At 42.9% G+C, this 19,270-nt stretch overlaps 1 protein-coding gene across 2 annotated transcripts in view; it reads right to left on the bottom strand.

The window, feature by feature from the left end:
* Positions 1 to 40: 40 nt before the first annotated feature.
* Positions 41 to 19,270, bottom strand: part of BTAF1 (B-TFIID TATA-box binding protein associated factor 1) — a 55,898-nt gene continuing 36,668 nt past the window's right edge. For both annotated transcript variants that reach the window (XM_077350234.1, XM_077350235.1), the window contains 14 exons: positions 17,448 to 17,596; positions 13,486 to 13,638; positions 12,907 to 13,028; positions 12,635 to 12,802; positions 12,389 to 12,466; positions 12,175 to 12,304; positions 11,559 to 11,700; positions 10,523 to 10,653; positions 9,577 to 9,702; positions 6,291 to 6,443; positions 5,587 to 5,798; positions 3,600 to 3,759; positions 2,201 to 2,371; positions 41 to 1,643 (listed from right to left, as the gene is read on the bottom strand). In XM_077350234.1, the coding sequence (XP_077206349.1) occupies positions 1,494 to 1,643; positions 2,201 to 2,371; positions 3,600 to 3,759; positions 5,587 to 5,798; positions 6,291 to 6,443; positions 9,577 to 9,702; positions 10,523 to 10,653; positions 11,559 to 11,700; positions 12,175 to 12,304; positions 12,389 to 12,466; positions 12,635 to 12,802; positions 12,907 to 13,028; positions 13,486 to 13,638; positions 17,448 to 17,596 (2,045 nt within the window). In that variant the 3' untranslated portion in view covers positions 41 to 1,493. The remainder of the gene's footprint in view (positions 1,644 to 2,200; positions 2,372 to 3,599; positions 3,760 to 5,586; positions 5,799 to 6,290; positions 6,444 to 9,576; positions 9,703 to 10,522; positions 10,654 to 11,558; positions 11,701 to 12,174; positions 12,305 to 12,388; positions 12,467 to 12,634; positions 12,803 to 12,906; positions 13,029 to 13,485; positions 13,639 to 17,447; positions 17,597 to 19,270) is intronic.

Below are 19,270 nucleotides of genomic sequence, written 5' to 3'. Positions count from 1 at the left end.
CCAAATATGCAGAAAGAACTATGTGAAACACACGAAGGACTTATTTATACCAGTTGGGCTTTTTATTTTTTTTCTCCTTATCATGGAATGCTAAGTTAATGTTACAATATGGCAGGCCATATATCTACTTGAATCTGACACGTTCATTCATGTTTGAACATTGCAAAACAATCTTGCCCCAGAAGCCAACATTTTCCCTTAAAAAAAAATCCAAACAATTACTTTACACTATTGAGGTTTCATGGCTATTCAAGCTCTGATGCTGAAGTGCACAGCCAGCTTCAAATCTCAGATATAACATCTATACATATATTCTATGTAATCTGACGGTTTATGCAGGTTTGCCTTTAATATTCAGAAAACTGTGTACATTTGGTACATACATGCATGTCTATGAACAGAGACATACCACAATGGGCTCCCTTTAAAACATGTACAGCAATTGTTATCCTCACTCAGTTATTATAACCTTCTATTACATGATTTTAGCTCATACGTCCCATTTCCTCTGATGCAATGTAGGCATTCCTAAGTAGATGTGTGTGCATCTAGACCCTAAATAAAGCATCTTTCCTCTCTCGTTTGAGAGTGTCCTGCACTAGTGCATTAGAGTTTCTTCCAGCATGAATTCTCAATTTTACAATAACTATGTCTGGAAAAGCTCTATTTATATAACTGCTCTTTTAGTTACAAAAAAATATAGGATTGAAACGTACAGCGTATGCTTGATCTCTGAACTGGGCTACGCTCTAGCCATAACTATATATACACATAAAAATTTAAAAACGGCACCCTTTTAAAAGGATGCGGAAATGGCCTCAAGCAAGCCATTCTGTGTAAATCCCTATTAAAAAGTCAACTGCTCTCAAAATGATGGCAGAAGACTAAAGAGCACCACACAGTTAAATATATATCTATATAGCTCTATATATCAAGGTGGGACCTTAACATTTGAATTTTTATTTAATTCCCCATTACTATACCTCCAGGACTTCGCCTCTACTCTGTGAATGTACATCCTGAAGTGATCTGTATCAAGCACCACTATAACTTGTTAACTGAAAATTCTTCTTTTAGCATATCATTAAAGCAAAACTGGGTTTCAAAGAGAGACATACAATAAGATAAATTCTCAAACTATCTATACAAATAATTGAAGATTTGGGAAAGGGGAGTTTTAATTTCAAAAGAGAAGTAACACTTACCAGAATGTGCAAAACCTGTTATGTTTTTTTTTTCCAGCAAATAAGAATCTATAGCTATTTGGGAAATTCAAAACAGCCTCACATTAGGTATAGATTTAAAAGGTTTATATAATGCTAGTATTTAAGACTTAACTACCTCAAAGTGAAGTAGATAGCTTTATTCAAAATGCAACTCTTACATATTTTTTTAGTATTTACATGTTAAACTAGAAGATCGCTATAAATGTTTTGAAATTTGCTGAATATCAGCTGAAAGCGTGGACTAGCAGTCACTGCATTAAAGCAAGTTTATTTGAGTGAATGCATAAATTTCTCTAAACTGTATTCGGAGTCATACTGCTCTTGATCCCAAAGTTCTCCAAGGTTTTCAAGCACTGACTTCATGGTTGCTTTCCCAGAAGCAGAAGAGGCAGCATCTGATTTTTCAGCTTTTCCATCCTTCAAACAAATTGAGGGGAGGGAGAAATAAACGACAAGCATGATGAAAACCTATATATTTTGGTCATAAGGTAAAGGTAAAGGTATCCCCTGTGCAAGCACCGAGTCATGTCTGACCCTTGGGGTGATGTCCTCTAGCGTTTTCATGGCAGACTCAATACGGGGTGGTTTGCCAGTGCCTTCCCCAGTCATTACCGTTTACCCCCCAGCAAGCTGGGTACTCATTTTACCGACCTCGGAAGGATGGAAGGCTGAGTCAACCTTGGGCCGGCTGCTGGAATTGAACTCCCAGCCTCATGGGCAAAGCTTTCAGACAGCTGCCTTACCACTCTGCGCCACGTAATAAAGGCACAAATGCCTACCATGTGAGCACATGTCCCCAAGCCCCATCTGCACACTTTCAGAACCCACTCAGGCTTCCACGGGTCGTGACTTCGCACTGAACGGGACACTTCCATCAAGGAAGCAGGGGCTCCAGCTGCAATTCAGTCTTCCCAAATACCAATACGTTCCCAAATGTTTTATGATTTAATCCAACGTCAGGTTGTTGTTTTTACCTTGTCAAGAGTGAAGAGGTCAAGAAGCTGATCTGTGCCCATGCTTTGTAAACTAGTGTTCTCTTGACTGATCACTGTATTCGCAATATTCATTTTGAACTTCTGTAGACCCATTATTTTTTCTTCCAACGTCCCTCTTGTTATCAAGCGATAAACATTAACAACTCGTTTCTGCAAGACACAGTTAGCATTTATGAGGGCTTCATGTAACCCCGATGCAGAAGAGATGGACACAGCCTGTCCTGGATAGGGATAGCCTTCCCCTGAAAGTTCAGGAATGGAGCCTGGGGGAGCGGTTCAACTGCTTATTGCCGCCTTCTTCAACCTTTGGACTGTGGAGGAACTGCTTCGAGGTACCAGGAAGTAATGCCAGCTGGCCAGGCCTCCCCTGTCAGACCCTTCCCCCGGGGAAGTGAGAAGAGCATCGACTGGCAAATGTTTAAATGGCTGGGGCCCCTTCCACTTCCCACCCTATCCAGATAAAACACTGGCTATTCCGGCAGGGGGCAGGTCAACCTGCTCAAATAAGGGGATAATTTTTTTAAAAATCAATATAAAAAAAAAGGGTTTTCTTTCTTCTTTGCTTGGAGCTGGAGAGAGCAGGCCCAGGGTGGGAGGGATCTCTCCAGCTGCCATTTTGATAACTCCTCATGCCATGGTACCCCTGAAGGGCCATTGAAGGTACTCTGGCTGGGAAACCCTGGCTTACTGTGACTGCCGATCATCAGCCTAGGCTGGTTGATCAGCCAGAACTCTCCAGGATCACATGTCCTGGTGACATCCAGATTATATCAGTGTAATGCACTCTGTGGGGCTGGCCTTGACGGTGTCCTAGAAACCTCAGCCATTCAAAAACAGGAACAAGAGTGCTGACTGGAATTAGTCATACTGAAGGCCAGTACTTCACCAGCTCCCAGTTTGGTTGGGGACCCAAATCTGAGGTACTGATTTTGACCTCAGTCAAAACTGGATTTCCATCACGGTAGCCAGAGAGCAGTCAGTAAATTTGCTGCATTTAGCCAAAGGCTCATGCAAATAAAAATAAACACAGATACAATATTAATTTCTACTCAAAATACCAACTCCACTATAAACAGTATTAATTTCTACTCAAAATACAACCTTACTTAAGGCACTAACACTCTTACAAGTATCTCCCTGATGCCCACCTCCCTTTACTCATTGGCACAGGGACAGTATACAGGGACGTAACGCGCTGCCTCCATCATCTGGCAATAAAGGTAATAACCAGTTGCTCATGGTCCAGATAAGAGCCCTGGACAGGCTGCTTCCAGCCCACGGGCCGTATGTTTTGACACCCCTGATTTGTTCTACAAACTCCAACAAATTCTGGACTAAAATGCTATTGATCCTGAATCAGCAACACAGGATATCTTACCTGTCCAATACGATGTGCTCGATCCATTGCTTGCAGGTCTTTCATTGGATTCCAATCATGTTCTACAAACACCACTGTGTCTGCCCCAGTTAAGTTTAGCCCCAGTCCACCAACATGCGTGGTAAGCAAGAGGACATCAATGGAAGGATCATTATTAAACCTTTGAATGAAAACAAGTGATTTTTTCAGTTGATTAAATACATAGATGGGAGAAAAAGTTGCCATATCAGCAAGTCCTGAATTAAAGCCTATTCTTGAGACTGTATTTTCAAGGACACCTACTCAGCACCAACCAATGAGGACAAATAAGGCATCATAAAGGCAATCTGGGTGTAAAATCAGGGCAGCTCTCAGCTTGTATTACAAGCTCAGGAACAGACTTGAAAGAAGAAGAGTTGGTTCTTATATGCCGCTTTTCTCTACCCAAAGGAGGCTCCAAGCGGCTTACAGTCACCTTCTCTTCCTCTCCCCACAACAGACACCCTGTGAGGTGGGTGAGGCTGAGAGAGCCCCGATATCCCCAGGAGGGGAGGGAATTCGCCATTTTCCTGAATTCCAAAAAGCTGCCCAATGGAAAACTTTCCTCCGAATCTGTGCTTGAGGAGCCCGATTTTTGAGTGAAATCAAAGAACTTCTGCGCAACTAAAACAGTGTTATCTCAAAATGTTTGGTCACTGCAGAAACACCCCCTGTGAGGTAGGTGAGGCTGAAAGAGCCCTCCTAATATTGCTTCGTCAGAACAGCTTTATCAGTGCTGTGGCGAGCCCAAGGTCATTGAGCTGGCTGCACACAGCGGAGGAGCAGGGAATCAAACCCAGCTCACCAGATTAGAAGTCCGTGCCCCTAAGCACTACAAGGCTCTGCCTTGCTAGCTAAGCCTAGAAATAACAGGTGACTCAGCCACAAGCTTACTTTTCAGAGCCAGCTTGATGTTGTGGTTCAGAGCAGTAGCCTCTAATCTGGTGAACCGCGTTTCATTTCCCCCTCCCTCCTCCACACTTAGCCAGGTGGCCCAAGTCACTATTCTCTCAGAGCTCTCTCAGCCTCATCTACCTCACAGGATGTCTGTTGTGGGGAGAGGAAGGGGAGGCAATTGTTAAGATGCTCTGAGACTCCTTTGAGTAGTAAAATGTGTGTTACAGAAAAGCAGCTCTTCTTCTCTTTTACAACCTCACAACCAGTAGCTGCATGCAAGCTTAAAAAACACACCTATTAAATTTGGAAGTGACACAAAATTCAAAAGATATCTAGTGCTACTAATATTATGAGACGCTTGCCTTTTTATGTAATACTTCCCTCCGGGACGTCTGCAGCAAGGAAAGCGGAATAACCCCACACTGGTCAAACGTGATCAGCAGATTATTGCATCCTTTTTGCTCATCATGGAGGAAGTGACACCACAGCCCCACCCTTAGCCACAGCTTCTATTTCAGTTATATCATGGAGCTTGTGAGCTCACCTCTGTTTCTTGGAAGCCAGCAACATGGGAAACAACACATTCCTCGGAAACAACACATTCCTCACCCCACCCCCAAATGAAATCCGTATTCTCAGGAAGCGATATGTTCAATTTCATCATCAGCATTTCTTCCAGCCTTCTACAGCATTATGCGAAATACCCACAACTCCAGTCGTTGCATTATAGAAACAGACCTTTTAATTATCAGATGTACAGAAATACAAGACCCCAGCAACACTGCAAGCTGCACAGGCTTCTGTTTGGAAGAAGAGCTGGATTTTTGCACCTCACTTTTCACTAACCAAAGCGGCTTATCATCACCTACCCTTCCACTCCCCATCAACAGACCCCTGTGAGGTAGGCGGGGCTGAGAGAGCTCTGAGAGAACGGTGATTGGCTCAAGGTCACCCAGCTGGCTGCCTGTGGAGGAGTGGGGTCCCCAGATTACAGGTTGCCCCTCTTAACCGTGACACCAAACTGGCTCTCAAGTAACTAACCTCCGCTGCTGCAGACATGAGATGAACTTACCGTGAAACGATGGAATGCCTCTGACCAGCAGGTATGCTGCCATCTAATCGCAGGTAGGTAACGGAAGGCAAGTGAGGCTTGAGTAGGTCATGCTCTACAATATCCAGCATGCTCTTGAGTTGGCAGAAGATGAGTATCCTGTGCTGGGCAACGATGGTTTCCGTTCCGCTTTCTGGGGAGCCGCCATTTCCCAAGCCACAATCCAGAAGCAACTGAAAAGCCCAAAACAAGCAGCCACCAAATTAGAAAGGAAATATTCTTCCGTCACTAACTAACACTGCAGAACATCAGCAATTACCAAAAATGAAACAGGCAGAGTCATGTTTGACTTTACAGAGGGGTGGAAAGGGCCATCCAGTCACAGCCAGATTATGGCAACCCTGCCGAGTTTTCAAGGCATGAAAGGAACAGAGGTGGTTTGCCACTGCCTGCTTCTGTGCAGCAACCGTGGATCTCCTTGGTGATCTCCTACCCATGAACTACGCAGGGCCACCCCTGCTTAGCTTCTGGGATCTGATTAGCATGGCCTACTTGAGTGTAAAAGCCTGAGATTCACAGAACATTTAAGGCGCATGCAAGTCTGTGGGAAAAGGAAACAAGATGCTACATCCAACCAGTCAGACCACAGCACTGCCTATTTCCTTTTTTTAGCATTATCAGCCAGGAACCGGACTCTGTATATAGCAGTCCCAGCATGCACGTACCTGTTTTAAAGCAGAGAGTTTAGGGGCATGCTGGATGTCCCGAAGAGAAGAGTTTTCAGCGGCTAGCTTCTCCGTGATTCTCTTATGCTCTGGATGCTGAGTAGTTAAAACTAAAGCTGGATGGTTGCAGAGCTTCCTTAAGTACTGTAATGCCTTTTTAAAAAAAGTCAAGAAAAGTGTTACGCTATGAAGCAAGCAGATAAGGAATAGGCACAATTTAAGGCCGATGTATTCATGGCAGAACACAGCGTACTTGTCTTAGAGACAGACTGATGTGAGAATAACCTTGCCAGAAACAGGGAGATGGATGCTATATTTATCACTACCGAGGGTCAAGGTTAAGTCCTTGTCAGAATCACATTGTAGCGTGCATTACTGTTCACAGGAAATAAAATTTGAAATCAAAAGCATGCATTTAAAATACCTGTATCTCACCTCTGACTGAATTTTTATTTAAAATGCCTTGCAGAACTCAAGGCAGGTGACAATATCAATAAAAACACAATAAAAACAGCAACTATAAACCCACACAAATCACAGTGCTAAAACTCCAATTAAGACAGCCAACAGGACTCTTGCTATCATGGCACTTGAAGCCTTTTAAATACGGACCGTAAAATAACATGAAAAGTCAAGATAGATCAGTACGGAAAGAGCTGAAGAGCACTAACCCCAGCTCCAAAGCTTTCTATAGCCTTTGCTAAAGGCTATGAGAGAAGGACTCAAATTACCCCTGGGGGATTGTTCTCCTGTGGCTTGTTTAGTTAACTATTCATTAACTCAACACGCTTAAGAATTAAAAAAGCAAGAGTCCAATAGCACCTTAAAGGCTAACAAAATTTGGGGCAGAACAAATGAATAAATAAATACATCTTTATTTTTCTAGCCCACCCTTCCAGCACAGCTCAGGGCAGATCAACAACATAGTTAAAATAATAATTAGGTTAAAACATAAGCATTCTAATTTCCCCCCAACTAATATCAGATCAGATCGGGGTGGGTGGGTTGTGAAGCCAGTCTCTTCCTATCTCCAGCGGTTAAACCAGCACTTACTGGTGGTTATTTTGGGCCCTGGTCATAAGCCTGGTGGAGCAGCTCTGTCTTGCAGGCTCTACGGAACTGATTTAAGGTCCTTCAGGGCCTTGATCATTTTTGGCAGGATGGGGCCAGGACTAAAAAAGCCTTGGCCAAGGCCAATCTCACTTCTTTTGGGCCAGGGATCCTGAGCCGATGCTGTTCTGATGATCTTAACACTCTTTGGGGGATATAAGGGAAAAGAGGGTCCTATGGATATGCCGGTCCCAGACCGTTAGGTTAGCACCAAAACTTTTAATCTGATGCTGTCTCCAATCTGAAGACAATGCAGTTGGGAGAGCACCGGTGTCATATGTGCCCTCCATGGAGTCACTATAAGTAAGGACTTGTGCTGCCACGTTTTGAATGAGTTGGAGTTTCTGGAGCAGTCTCAAGGGAAGCCCAGCATAGAGCGAATTGCAGAAGTCTAATCTAGAGGTGACCATCTCATGGATCATCCTGGCTAGGTCTGATGCCAAGAAATAGGGTGCAAGTTGCTGTGCTTGGCGCAGGTAGAAAAACACCAGGCGGGCTACCTTTGTGATTTGGGCCTCCACTGATTAGGAGGCATCCAAAAATTATACCCAAGCTCCTGACAGAAGGTACCGGTGTTAATTGGGCTCCATCGAGTGCTAGGTGCTGGTATCATCTTTCTCTCTGCATGCTGACCCAGCCACAGAGCCTCTGTCTCAGCTGGATTCAACTGCTGCCAATTCCACTTGAGCCAGTCCACCCTGGCCAGACACCTGGAGATGGTTGTCCATTAACAGAAATATCTGAGTGTCATCAGTGTACTGATGGCAACCCAGCCCAAAGCTCCAGATCAGCCGGGCAACGGGGCGTATAAAGACGTCGAATAATATCGGAAAGAGTATGGCTCTGTGAAGGACCCCGCAACTGAGAGCCCAGTGCTGTGACATATTTCCTCTTGATGCCACCCTCTGTCCCGGACCTTGGATAAAAGATTCCAGTCATTTCAAGGCTGTGCCTCCAACTCCTATGTCAGCTATGCAAGTGCGTAAAAGGTTTGTGATCAACTATGTTGAATTCTGCTGCAAGGTCTGATGAACACAGCAGCAAGATCCAGCTTTCTCCGGAGATTGTCTGTCTGTGCTTTTGTGAGTCACTGCTCACTTCCTCGTGGTATCTGAAGAAGTGAGCAGTGGCTCAGGAAAGCTCCTCCCTGTCACAAATTTTGTTAGACCTCAAGGTGTTGCTGGCCTCTTGCTGTTTTCTACTGCTACACAGAAAAAACGCAGCTACCCATCTTTAACACATAAAAGAGAAAGACTGCTTGGTCTAAATTTAAGAGAATACTTCATTGCAAAGATGAAGTTGCAAAGTAAATAGTTGTGATTAATACATGTAATGTATGTTAGAAAGGGAGAGTTATTACAACATTCAAAACGATGGCAGACCCTGGACTCAACAAGGACACAGATTTTTTATCTCACTATGGATGCTAACCTCGTTCAGCTCTTATAGCCACATTCCTCTCTTCTTTTTAATTCATTGTACTTGGGACAATGTTACTTTTAGTAATATGTAATATGTGAGTAACATGTAAAGTAATTTAACTCACTGGTCTCAGGACAAGATAGTTGCCAGCAAAGCTTGTCACTTGCAGGGATATTTCCACGCTTGCCTGGAGATGGAGGGGGCCAGCAACAACTGGGAAAGTGTCTGCCATTAATTACTAACGTGGACAGTTTTATTTTTCCAATGTTTTTGTGAACTGCAGCTGAACTCAAAGTAACTGATCAGCTGTTCTAGCAAATAACTATCATATGGCTTAATTTGGATATTATGACACAGTTTACTAATTTGCCACAATTTGCTTTTGCCTTGTATCTCTACAGTTATGATGGTTGTTCATTTAATCTGAGGAAGAGTGCCTGCACTTGAAACCTCACTCCCTGAATAAATCTTTGCTGGTCTTAAAGGTGCCACTGGACTGCATTTTGGTGTGCTACTTCGACCAACACGTCTACCCACTTGAATCTTACATGTAATGTGTGTACACCATAGGATTCCATCCCATTTTAAATTTAATCTGAGCTAGACTATGGTTTTGCTATATAGTGTTCAAGCAATAAATTCCCTGATAAGCTTTAAAGGCTGACTGGCCATTAACTGCAAAATCTACAGAAAATGTGCAAGTGCCACAAACTTTAATTTACAAGGAATCAAATGATATGATAAAAGTTAGCACCTGGAAGACATGCCCTGTGGCTTTAAGTTTTGGTTTTCCGGTCTCCTCAGTCAATGAAGCTGCTGAAACAGTTTCTTCCACATCACATTTGGCACGAGACTTGGCGAAATCTTCATACAGTTGAACCTATAAAACAGGAAGGAGTTCCAGGCTCATAGCTTACCTTTAATTTACCTCACAAGGAGTTTGCTCAGTTTAACTACTGACCACTGCAAAGCATTCCCACAGCTTCCCACAGAAACAGAGGACCATTCCTACAATGCATCTGGCTGGGATCAACCTACTGCCTTTTCTCCTAGCCAAGAAGGATATGTCTGCTACAGGTTTCTTTGCTGCACGGACACAAGGCACGGATGAGGAGCAAGGCAAATGGTGCTCTGAAAAGGGGGCTCTGTGTGGGATTTGCAGATGGGGCTGCAGAGTGTAAGAGGCTCATGACAGGGAATTTATTTATTTATTTAATTGTAAGGAATAGACAAAGAAGGAATATCAGTGATTAAACAAGACCTGATCTCTATGCAAAAGAACTGCTGATTCAGGTCCAGAAACCTCTTGGATGCTTCAATTCTATTTTAATGCACTACAGCCCATGGGGGTGGGGGGTTGGGGGGGAGAGGAGCAACTAAATACACCCAAATCTGCACACTCATGTGTCAAGGATAATCCTCTTTTTAAATAAAACGAGTGCATTGAATCCTGCTTGCCTAGTAAAAAGGGAAAAGCTGAAGAATTCACAGGCAGCTTTCAATGGTGCACATGCCACCCTTGTACCTTAGATACAAAATCAGCAACATTTTTTGAGAAGGACACACTAAAATTCAATACATTTTCATCTAGAATGAATCTAAGATTCTGAGAAGATCCTTAACATGCTCTTTTGTTGCCAACACCAGCTCAAGACTTAAGTCAGTATCAGAGCTAGTGTCCCTGTCTTTTCCCAACTTGCCTGCAGAGGGCTGAGGGTGCAGTAATAGTCTTGAATAATTTTGGGCGGAAGATCCTGCAGTACATCCTCTTTCATTCTCCTCAGCAAAAATGGCAAGACCTGTCTGTGCAATGCCTCCATGGCCAGAACACCTGCAATGCCCACAAGAGAAAGAACATTAAATAAACTTTATTCGTATAACCCGCCCTTTCCTGTGTGGCCCAGGGCAGGTAACACCAAATCCAAGTTAATCAAATGTAGTACATACAAGTTAAAAGAGTCATAATATTTTAACACTTTAAAAGCCGCTTATTTTTCAATTAAAATCTACATCCTGAGGGAGTTCCAAGCCAAAGCGACTTTTCTTCTTTTATGGATGGTTTCCAGATGGACTTTTCAAGTTGGTTGGGAGGCCAGCAACTGCTGATCTGATTCCCTGACCTCAGCCATCAGCTTGATGGAACAACTCTGCCTTGCAGGACCTCTGAACTGTTGAAGGTCCCAGAGGGTCCTGACCTTCTCAGGGAGAGCATTTCCCCAGGCTGGGGCCAGAGCCAAGAAAGCCCTGGCCCTGGTTGAGGCCAGTTTAACTTCTTTGGAGTCAGAGACTCTAGTTTGACTATTGGATCTTAATGCTCTCTGCAAGCAAGCAACAGAATTCTGTGTGTATCTCATCAAGGCACATTAGGACAGCGGTCCCCAACCTTCTTGTAGTCGGGGACCGCCTCCGATGGTGGGAGAGAGCCGGTGGCAGCTGCACTAGGTGGCGGTAACGCGCATGCGCAGAACAGCCGCACGTGCGCGTTTTCGCCAGCAGGGGGCGTAAACACGCATGCTCGGCGGCTCCGCGTGTGCGCGTTTGCGTCGCTGGCGTGCCAGCGGCCGCGCCTGCCTCTTCCCCCCTCTCGCTGCGGGGGGGGGGGAGGCAGGTGCGGCCGCTGGCGGCCCGGTACCGTGCCGCGGACCGGGGGTTGAAGACCCCTGCATTAGGGGATAGGATTCTGGGTTGTTCTATCTCTCACAGTACTTGGTAAAGCAATGAGAATTTGCTTCTTACCTGCCTCCTGCTCTCTGCTTGAGCTCCGAGCATCTCTGCTTGCCAATATAGGCTTGCCGTAGCGAGCTGCAAACTGGCGCTCAGTGCCCAAAAATCCTGGCATCAGGAAGTCAAACAGTGACCACAACTCCAAGACATTGTTCTAAACACAGGGGACACATTAAATTAGAAGGCCTTCAAGAACACCATGCTAAATTAGCTCTGAAGAACGTATCGTGCGGTGGGGAGTGGGCTTCTGTCATTACCAGCACCCTTCTAATCTTTGAGTCCAAAGAGTGTTTGAAGAACTATCACATTTGCACAAAAACCTACATGCAAAAAATTCAGCAAAGGTAGACTCAAATGGTACAACTAACATAAAACGAAACTGGTGACCAGCTACATAATTTTGTTTTATGCTCACTGACATGTTTTACATGCAAACATTACACAAACAAGGTATCCACACAAGAACATCCAGCAGGCCTTGGTGGAAGATAGATCCTCGCCGTGGGCTGTTGCTATAGATTTCCCTACCATAAATTGCTGGAAACTTAGCACTTTTTGTAATATCAGGTGGCTTCCAAGTAACATTCTGCTGCTATCTTTTTTTTAAGAGAAGGAAATAGGGATTTACTTGAATTGGGGTTCCAGAGAGGATTATCCTATAGTTGGCAGTCAGCTGCTTTATTGCTTTTGATAATTTTGTTTTTCCATTTTTTATGACATGGCCTTCATCAAGTATGCAGTAGTTAAACTTAATATTCCTAGGAAAGCAAAGACAACTAAATCAACATTAATATATATTTAAAAACAAGCACATTAAATGAAATAGAAACCATGGTTTTCACCTGAAGAAGTCAATGTCATTCCTCACAACATCGTAAGAAGCTACAATCAGATTGTGCCTTTTGACATGATGTTGTAACCTTAACATGAAAAGATATAAAACCAATTAGATCTAGCAGCAACAGGGTGGAGGCAAATACACAGACCAATCTCTTTATAAAAATACACTCCTCATCATAATCATAATAGATGACAATGTAGATTTCAGCACAAGTTGTAAAAACTGGCTTCTTGACTGCATTACTTACCTTGCCCTTTCTGTGGGAGGGCCAGTATAATGCAACGGATTGAGATACTCTTTGGAACAAAACTTCCCTACTTCATCCACCCAATGGCCTGTGAGTGTGGGAGGGCACACCACTAACGATGGGAGTGGAACACTGTCAGATGTTTTAGTTCTTGAATATTCTTGAGCCCTTGAAAGAACAAAATCATACATACATACATATAATATATAAAGTATTTATAGAGCAATAGTATTTATAGAGCAAAACTGAACAGCAATTGTTGCATGGGTTACCTGAGACAGTGATCCCCTGCAAGAATACAAATGGACTGTAAGGTTTTTCCTAAGCCCATATCGTCACAGAGAATACCATGAAGTTTGTATTTGTTAAGAAAAGCCAACCAATTTACACCTTCCTGTAAAGGAGAAAAGATTCCTAAGAATGGACAAACAGTAAGAGTTCAAATCTAGGTCTCTGTAGTTCAATAAAACATCAAGTTCTAGGACATCTTAACATTAGCACTACAGTACGGCATGAAGGTAGCAGATCTCAAAAATATTGATTGGGGTCAGGAGTTTGCAAAATGCATCTAAAATAACTGCAACTCGCAAACTTTTGATAGAAGATTTCCAGTTACTTTTAATTTTATACCCTCTTTGGTATGCCCTGTAATAATGACTTTTAGATTGGCATTTAATCAAATAATAGGTTAACATCTTTCCTTAATGTCTTTGTGATAACAGTACACTGAAAAATTGCAATTTATCAGGTTAAATGAAAAATCTTTAGGAAATTCAAACCAGTCTACAGAATGGAGACTTGTTTGAATATGAGGGCTGTTGTGTCCAGGAAATATTTCTGTGAGACCTTACCTGCTGATATTTTCTGAGTTCAGCTTTAATTGGCACTGGAATTTTATAGTTTTCTAGTTTTTTCCCATCTAACAACTGTTCCAGAAAATGGCGTTCTTTGGCTTTAATTTTGATTAAGTCTTCAGACATATTGGGTGGGTCTGGAATGCCAGCCTGAAACAAAGAAGGATACTCTGAAAAATTACTTGGAGAGGGTACAAAGCTTCACCAAAGCTTCTGTTTATTCAGAGATACTAATGCACCAAAGCAGGAATCATTTAAGTATGTAGCCGATTCATGCCGACCCTGCAGGATTTTCAAGGCAGGAGACAAGCAGAGGTGGATCTGCCATTACTTGCCTCTGCAGAGTGATCCTGGCTTTCTGATCCATCTATTAACCAGGGTTGACCTTACTTAATTCAGAGATCTGACTACCTCGGGCCATCCAGGTGAGGGTAACCATCTATCATTATCACATAATTTGTAGTATTGATTGGAAACATCAGTCTGTACCTGTGCAAGTTTCTTTGTGAGGTTGATGAAGTTCCATTCTAAACGGTTAAATGTCTGAGGAAGTGTGCCTGCACACAACAGCTCATGCCTTGAATAAATCTTTGTTGGTCTTAAAGGTGCTATTGGACTCAATTTTCTGTTGTGCTACTTCAGATTAACATAGCTACCCACTTGATTCTAGTATTGATTGGGTTAGTACAGCTTTTAAGCTTTTATAAACCTTCAATGGTCTGGTACTTTAAGCCCTTTTACTTGTATATTTTGACAGAAATGTGCTGAAGATCACAATGGATTGGATATTCCCATTCCATGAGCTACTACATTGTTTTGTTTTGGTTTGTTTTTGCTGGTTTCAGCTTTACATGAAGATGGGCATTTCAAATAGACAGAAATAATAATGGGTGGATGTGTGTGCGTGCAGAGCCTGATGGACTGCTAGTTTCTGCCACTTTAAAAGGGCAAGGCTCCAGTTCTGGATCTCCAACTTGTACTCAGCAATATGTCACCTAGTTCAGTCTGCCACACCTTCAGGTCTCCATTTTAAGAAAAATGAAAAGGGTACACTTCTGATCTCTGCCAGCACGTCCTGAAACATTCTCCCTTTTTTACACTCTACATCAAGACTGATTAAGTGTTTGGGGGGACCTAAAAGCTCGTGCACAATATTTTGTGAAATCTGAGTTGGTCCTAATAAAGACTAGTATTACACTAGTGCTCTGCCCTACAAAGGAGCAACCTATAACAAGCTGTAAGAGAAGAACTGTAAACCTCAATAAAACCTCACTGGGAGAGTAACATTTTTCGACATTATGGAGACCAAATACATGGAAAATGCAAGAAGCATCAACAGCTTAATCATTTGAAAAGCAGGACATATTATTAACATCTTAAATGATCGTACCAAAGAATATCCACATGCTGTTATATCTGACATCTACCTAGCGAGGCAGAACAGACAGTGCCTGTACTAGATGATCCAAAAGAAAATCTATACTGCAACTAAAGGGAGATGAGAAACTGCACAAAGAAAAAAAATGTTTTTTTTTCCTGGAGTATTTTTCCAAGCAAGCTGACTGTCACTGCCTGGCTATTTCCTGAATCCTCTTAAGTCCATTGTTCAAGCAATATCATGTTGCAGTAAAACCAAACACTTAACAAGGGCTTTGTATTGCACAGGCACTTCATTTTTGAAGCCTGCTTCCTTTTAACTGAGAGTCCTTTTCGAATATGGGAGGAAACTTAAATGACAAATTTATCTAATCTGCCACACACATTTCCTGGTATTCTGTTCTACTTCTTGCTATTCATGAACAGTTCTGTAATCCTTCAATGTTAATTTCATGATTATCTAATTTGAGAAAATGTTAAAGAGTTAATAGAACTGTCTTTGCTCACTTACTGGTTCTAGAAACTAGAATGAAAGGGGAAATGCATGAAAGAAAGCATTTAAAATTCAAACAGTAAGAAGTCAGTTAAAGTATCACTGAAATCTGATAGCACCCCTGGATCAGTTGGAACCGGGCCGCGGCTCCTCCCTGGCTGCTGCCTCAGGGGCTGCCCTGCCACTCTGCCGCCGTCTCACCTTTGGTGCTCTCCAGCAGCCACCATGGTTGGGGCTCCCCCTCGGCGTGGCACTGCACAGCTGTTGCTGGCAGCGCCCCCCAGTGGGCAGCAGGAAGTCAGGGGCACCAGCGGGAAAGCAAGTGGAGCAGGGGCTCAGGCAGCGGCAACGTTCCTCAGCAAAAGACTACCCCCCCCCAGTAAAATTGTCAAGCGTTGACCGGTCCCCAGTGATAAAAAGATTGGACACTGCCTTAGGGGAGGGTGATATATACATGTAATTTAATAAAGAAAAATACACTAGGCCCTAGAATGTGGACAAATGTAAAAAGAGTTGTTGCACCCTAAAAACCAGCACCAAGCCAAAAAATTTCTTTGCTCCTGGGGCAAATCTTCAGAGAGAAGGAACCTTCATAAAGGGGGAAATCTCTAACTAGACTTCAAGCAAGAGTTCCTGGGCTGTTTAGGCTTTTGTAGATCAACATACAAATCTAAAACTATGCCAGGAGACCAATATAAGTTCCTGCAAGAATGGATCTTTCCTTTGAAAAAAGGCAGACTGTTAGTACTCTGCACCACGGGCAGCTTACAAGTATATTGCATTGAGGCAGTCTATTCTTGTTATGTTACTTATGACCAAATTGAAACAAGTTGCAAAAGAGCTACCTGCATTAGAGAAAGCATCTACTAGAAGAAAACGGATGGCAGAGTTTTCCCACTGAAGGGCTCAGATATAGTTTCCCATTAATCATTGAGATGCTTCATTTATTCATGAAGCAACTTGTTTATAGACTTTACAGTGAAAATTTAATGCATTACATGATACTGATGCTATCATCTAACTTTACATTCTTCCCTGCCATATCCATTACCTTCCAGCAAATACTATTTTTTTGACCTTCTTATACTCAACTGCAAAATGGTGGACTCCGGGGCAAGAACTTTACTGAAGCCTTTGTGTGTGTGTGTGTGTGGGGGGGGGGGGGTGCACAGAAAATATCATACCATAAATAAAGATTTAAAGCTGACACTAAGGGATCCATACATTGAGACTCTTGCTTGAACTGCCTGATGTGAAGCACTGACAAAAACAGGAGTAATGAGATGTCCAGTGCAAGCAATTGCTGTCTGAGGGTTATCACTATGCATACATGATGACAATGAACAAGCAGCAGTGTGACTCACACAAGATATAAATCTGGCACAGTCCAGCCCTTTTCTTCTCTAAAACTAGCACACCTTCTAGTGACTTCAGCTGGAACTGCATCTGCAATACTAGCATTTGCAGTGGAAACGTGTGGAAAACATTAATCTTAAAACACTGCAGAGGGCTATGGTTTAGAATTTATTCTGCTCTTCTGGAAATATCCCCCAACCCAACTCTAGCCAGGTGTTCGAGGCATAAACCAAGATCCTCAAGAATCCATGGATTCTGTTTTTTTTTTGGGGGGGGGGGCAGGTGTGAATTTCCTGCAAATTGCAGGGGGTTGGATTAGATGACCCTGGAAGACCCTTCCAATTCTATGATTCAACAAGAAGTCTTATTTACGGTCATTCAGACCAAAGGTCAAATGATTCTACCCCAGAAAGGGATGTAAATCTAGTAAGTGTAATTCCACCCCCGCGGATCCAGTTCAATTCACTGACACAGAACTCAGCACTCTGTCCAGGTTTGGGTAGGGAGAGCCTGTTGAGTTTGGGACAGAGGCACAGCTCCAAGAGGTCAATGCAGGCTTCCTCAAGCTGCTGCTTGTGCCATGCTTCTAACTGCAACTCCTCCAACCCCAGCTACTAACTTCACTTCCAGCACACCTGGAGAGAGGCTGAGCAATCAGTCCCTAAAGTTTGAGAACTCAGGAGTTAATGAGAGAAAAAGCAAATGTATTTTCAAGAACTGAAGACTGACTTACCTCAAGCGGCATTAATCTAATTAAAGTAGCGAAGCACTGAGTGGCCATGAAACGCACGCTGTCAGTCTGATCGCTCATTCTGCCCAGAACTGGGACCACAAGGAGGACTATATAGGGAATAATTCCGACATCCAGTTGCTCCATTACAGCTTGATTAAGGAATTAAGGAATGTCTCCATCTTCAGCTTTGAGCCCCATTTTACCCTGGCATGTTTGGGTTATGTACAAAGTTTTATTTTACTGTCACCTCAAAGAGGATCACAAAACGAGAAGCTATCTGAATCATTAGGTAGAACATACAAAGAAAATATTTAAAAATCACGACACAGAGATATTACAACAACTGGATTTCTGTCACTGTTTAGAATGAATAGTCTTCATACATGCCAATGCAGACACAGAGCAATTCAGCCTGGACTCTATTAAATGCCAAGAAAATACACTGGTATTTTGTCAAAATAAGAGCACGTTGGACTGCTTGGTGTAATGGTTAAGAGCAGCGGCTTCCAATCTGGAGAGCCGGATTTGAGTCCCCGCTCCTTCACATGTTGGGTGACTTTGGACCACAGTCCTGTTAGAGCTGTTCTCGCACAGCAATTGTGTCAGAGCTCTCAGCCCCACCTACTTCAGTTTCTGTGGGAAGAGAAAGGGAAGGCAATTGTGAGCCTTCAGATAGTGAAAAGTGGGGATCTAAAAGTCATGTAAGTTGGGAGGATGTACTGGGGATGAACAGAATTGGCCTTTTCCCCCAGGCTCTTAGGGCAGGCAGTGCTGTTAAGAGGGTGCAGTGCATGATTTTGCCTTCTTTCCCCAACCCACAAGATTATTATTCCCATAACCCCATGAATAAGCTTTCCTAGAGTTAGAAATGCCTGCTTGGGGGTGGGGCACTGGAAGGATCTGCAGACTGTTGGATCCTGGAGAAGGATACAAAAATTAATGCATGCTTAATACACTAATACATCCATTACCTTTCTTCTATGCCATTTGCAATCCCATACCACCGTTGTACTCTTGCAGTTGTTTCTCATCTGCACAGATGTTTGTCCTAGTGCTCTCCTCCCTCCTTCATCCCACAAGCACTAATGGGTATCCTCACAACAGTTTATTGCTCTTCTACCAAACAATTGTCAATTGTTACAACCATACACTGATTTTTCTCCAAGTAGTTCAGCACAGTACATATGAATTTTCCGTCTTTCCTTACTGTACAAACGTAATACTTTAATTCTGAACGCTCATGTTTGGCAACAGATGGCCTATTTAGATCCATAATCTTCTAAATAAAAACTGAATGCAACAATAGAACTTGACACATACTGGATATGACTCTTCTGGAAATACTTAACTGTTCATTGGCAGTATATTAGGAAAGAATACATTTGAGGGAACTCTCTGAGACAATCTCCACCATATGAACAATAGAGCCCAGAAGGCATGCATTGCAGAGGCAATAAAAAACTTAGGAGAAAAAAACACATGTTTATAAAGGAACTAAAGGACTCATTACTGCTAATCAGAATGAGCCTCTCTCTAGATCAGGGATGGTCAAACTGTGGCTCTCCAGAGGTCCATGGACTACAATTACCATGAACCGCTCATGGTAACTGTAGTTCATTGTTATCCGGAGACCCACAGTTTGACCATCCCAATGTAGATTTCCATAATACTGTTCATGATAATCCAAATATCTTAGATGCCTGCAATGCTGCATTTCTTCATATTTCCTAGTAAACTATCTTCAGAGGCAGGAAGGTAAGAGAAAAAAAAGTCTAGGCTGTGGGAAACAAAAAGCTGTACAAAGCCTACGCATCAGTACTTGT

This window comes from Paroedura picta, chromosome 8 (genome assembly GCF_049243985.1).
Source record: "Paroedura picta isolate Pp20150507F chromosome 8, Ppicta_v3.0, whole genome shotgun sequence".
In the NCBI taxonomy this organism is placed as follows: Eukaryota; Metazoa; Chordata; class Lepidosauria; order Squamata; family Gekkonidae; genus Paroedura; species Paroedura picta.
The sequence above is the reverse complement of the archived record's forward strand: the minus strand, read 5'-3'. Positions and strand labels throughout refer to the sequence as shown.